Source organism: Syngnathoides biaculeatus, chromosome 15 (genome assembly GCF_019802595.1).
Source record: "Syngnathoides biaculeatus isolate LvHL_M chromosome 15, ASM1980259v1, whole genome shotgun sequence".
Lineage (NCBI taxonomy): Eukaryota > Metazoa > Chordata > Actinopteri > Syngnathiformes > Syngnathidae > Syngnathoides > Syngnathoides biaculeatus.
In genome coordinates, this window is record NC_084654.1 from 14,260,513 (window position 1) to 14,263,362 (window position 2,850).

A 2,850-nucleotide genomic window follows, 5' to 3' on the forward strand; every position below is an offset into this window, starting at 1 on the left:
TAATGGGTTTTCCAACTATTGTTGTTTGGTAACACAAAAATGCTTGTAATATACACATGATTTGCCTCCGCGGGCCACATTAAATCATGCGGTGGGGCGGATCCGCCCCCCGGGCCTTGAGTTTGACACCCGTGCGCTAGTGGATGGGCTATGAGTGCAATGTATTTTTGAATTTGTAGCATTCATGCTTTGTTTACTTACAGGCTGGTTTACATATCAACATTTATTCTCAGTTCAAATTTAGACCATTCATTTCTCCACACTGGTGGCATGTTAATGGCAACTATGAATAAATCTCTGCAGCCTTTTCTCTGGTTAATGTTTATTTTGCTTGCAACATGTATTACAGTATTAATATTGTAAACCATTGCCCCATGAACATACAGGGTGATAGGGGGTCCAAAATCCCATATGCACGGAAGCTCCCCTCAAGCCGTGTTTACTTAAGTGTGCCGTACTCCACAGCAGCTCTGTGATGAACAGTCAGCGTTTCCTAGAAGGTTGCAGCTGTACATTCCTGAGCCACGTGACATGTGAGCATGAGCTGGACGAACTCATATATGGAATTCCACACAGGGCTCTGAGCACCTTTGAATGAAGGCGTGTTTAGTATTAAAATAAAATGAACTCACGTACACAGGGTACAGGAAATGTAAAAGCGTTTCGTAAGAATTTTTTTTAAAAGTGCATCACATGCATGAAACAAGAATCATAACAAAATTAAGTGCTTATAAGCTGGGTAAAAACATATGCTACATTCAGTTTTCGTGGCAATGTAAAGTGCTTTACGTCATTTAGAACGACCCCGTAAGGAAGGAGTTTTGTGTTCCGGAGTTGCAGCAAATGTTCAGAACGGCAGCCTCGATGGAGAAGAGGTGCTCGTCGTCCACCCCGGGGCAACAGTGCCGCATGAACTGCGCGAGCCGGAGCAAATATTCAATGTTGTGGCCCGTCTTGCCCTTGCAGAAGGCAATCTGGTTGGCGATCTCCTCGTCCGGAGCGGGGCCCAGGTAAGCGGGGCAGTCGGACGTCGCGATGTAGACGAGGGCGTGGGTGGTGTCTTCGGACTTCTCCTGAGGGATGAACTCCACTATCTCTGTGGCGTATCCTCCGAACTCCACTTCTCTCATGTTGAGGTACTGAAAAGCCTCGTTTTTCTGAGCTTGTGACACCTCGTAGGCCATGCCCCATGTACAAGCCTGGAAGGGAGAGATGGGAACAACAACTAATCATTAACTAAAAAACTGTCGGTCTCCGTATGTAATAGTTGAGTGGAGTTATTAAAAACAAATACAATGCGAGTGATGTTTGCAAAGTGGCAAGATGATGGCTTTACAGCAGTGGACCAGCTGCTGAATACAGAAGCTAGATTTCAAACATATTCAGACATTTTCAGATCTTTCGTTGGAGTGTCTGCCTCACAGTTCTGAAGATCGGGGTTCAAATCCTGGCCCCGCCCGCTTCATTTACAATCCCAAATGTGAAAAAGATGTGACTAAATACACAATGCAGATAATTGGGCCTAATTTGAGGCATGCATGCATGCCATACCCAATGGGATGTGGTTTAATCATACTAAAATATATAAGCTATTATTTTTATTCATTTTACATTTTATTTTCATAAATTCCCTGTAAAAATGCCTGCATGGAAGTCAGGCTGTCAGTGACCTGTATAAAAATGTATGTCCAAGTATTTTTTTCAAGTATTTCTTTTTCTCCAAATAATGAAGGGCAAATTCATTTGGTCGTATTAGATGCTTTAAATATAAAAAAAAAAAAAAAACTGGGATAAATGTGTGTACAAAACTTAAATAATTCCAGATCCCGTTTTAATCTTACAATACATTGAATAAACTGTTTTATGTACGCACTGAGTTAGGAATAGCCACATCATTAGGAACACCTGTTTGCTGTGGAGTATTTTGCCTCGTAATTCAAAAAGATAATCAAATATTATAAAGAGCTCTCAGGCAATTTGACATGACTGTAAAGTTCGACCACAATAAGAAACATATTGATAAATTGTAACTTGGAGTTATAGTGTTACTCTTTGAATGTAAAATAAATGGTCATAATGTGACAATATATCATATATATATTGGCGTTATTATTCAAACTTTATTGGCTGATGTTCTCTCACTTTATATACCAATGAAAACTAATTTCACAACTTCATACAGTGCACTCCTGCTTTAGTGAACATGTTAATATAAGATGTCATGTTTGCAACATTATGAATATGATCATCGGGTGGCTGACAAGCCTGTCATGTTAGATTGCATGCTATTTTGGCACATATTTATAGTCTTAAATATATATCCACTGTCTATATGTGGGGGTGCTTACCTCGTGGTCCTCCACCAGTGTCACCACTCTTCCTGGCTGTGGAGAAATAAAGCACATCTGGACTCAGTACACATTAAATCTCAACAGTTTTACAAGAAATCTTAGAAAAAAAAAAAAAAAAAAAAAGGCGTGGACGTCTCACGTTATGCTTGTCTCCACGATAAAAGTCGTCTCCGTGCCAGAAACGCCGTTTGTAGCCCTTGATGTAGCCTACTTTTCTCCTCTGGTAGACAAAATCCGGCTTCCACACTAAGGATCCGTAGCCAAATACCCACAGACTGCCCGTCCACTGCGACAAGTCTAGAAGTTTCATCGAGCCGCACAGCTTTTCACAACGAAACGAAAACTGTTTTGTTTTGTCGGGCGACTTTCTTAAAACTTCAACTTTGTGTCTAAAGCGACATGCTGTTGGTAAAACTAATCGGAGACACATGAACTGACTTTCAAATATCCCTGCCGCGTGCGCTACCTTCGTTTGGGCTAACACGTGTATTTGTTATTC

At 41.0% G+C, this 2,850-nt stretch overlaps 1 protein-coding gene across 1 annotated transcript; it reads right to left on the reverse strand.

Annotated features, from left to right (window-relative positions):
* Window positions 1–314: 314 nt before the first annotated feature.
* LOC133513434 (glutathione-specific gamma-glutamylcyclotransferase 1-like) lies at window positions 315–2,850 on the reverse strand. Its single transcript, XM_061844242.1, has 3 exons — window positions 2,491–2,850; window positions 2,349–2,384; window positions 315–1,199 (listed from the first exon to the last, which is right to left on the reverse strand). Exons 1-3 carry the CDS (start codon window positions 2,779–2,781, stop codon window positions 795–797), a joined length of 732 nt encoding a protein of 243 aa, XP_061700226.1. The 5' UTR covers window positions 2,782–2,850; the 3' UTR covers window positions 315–794.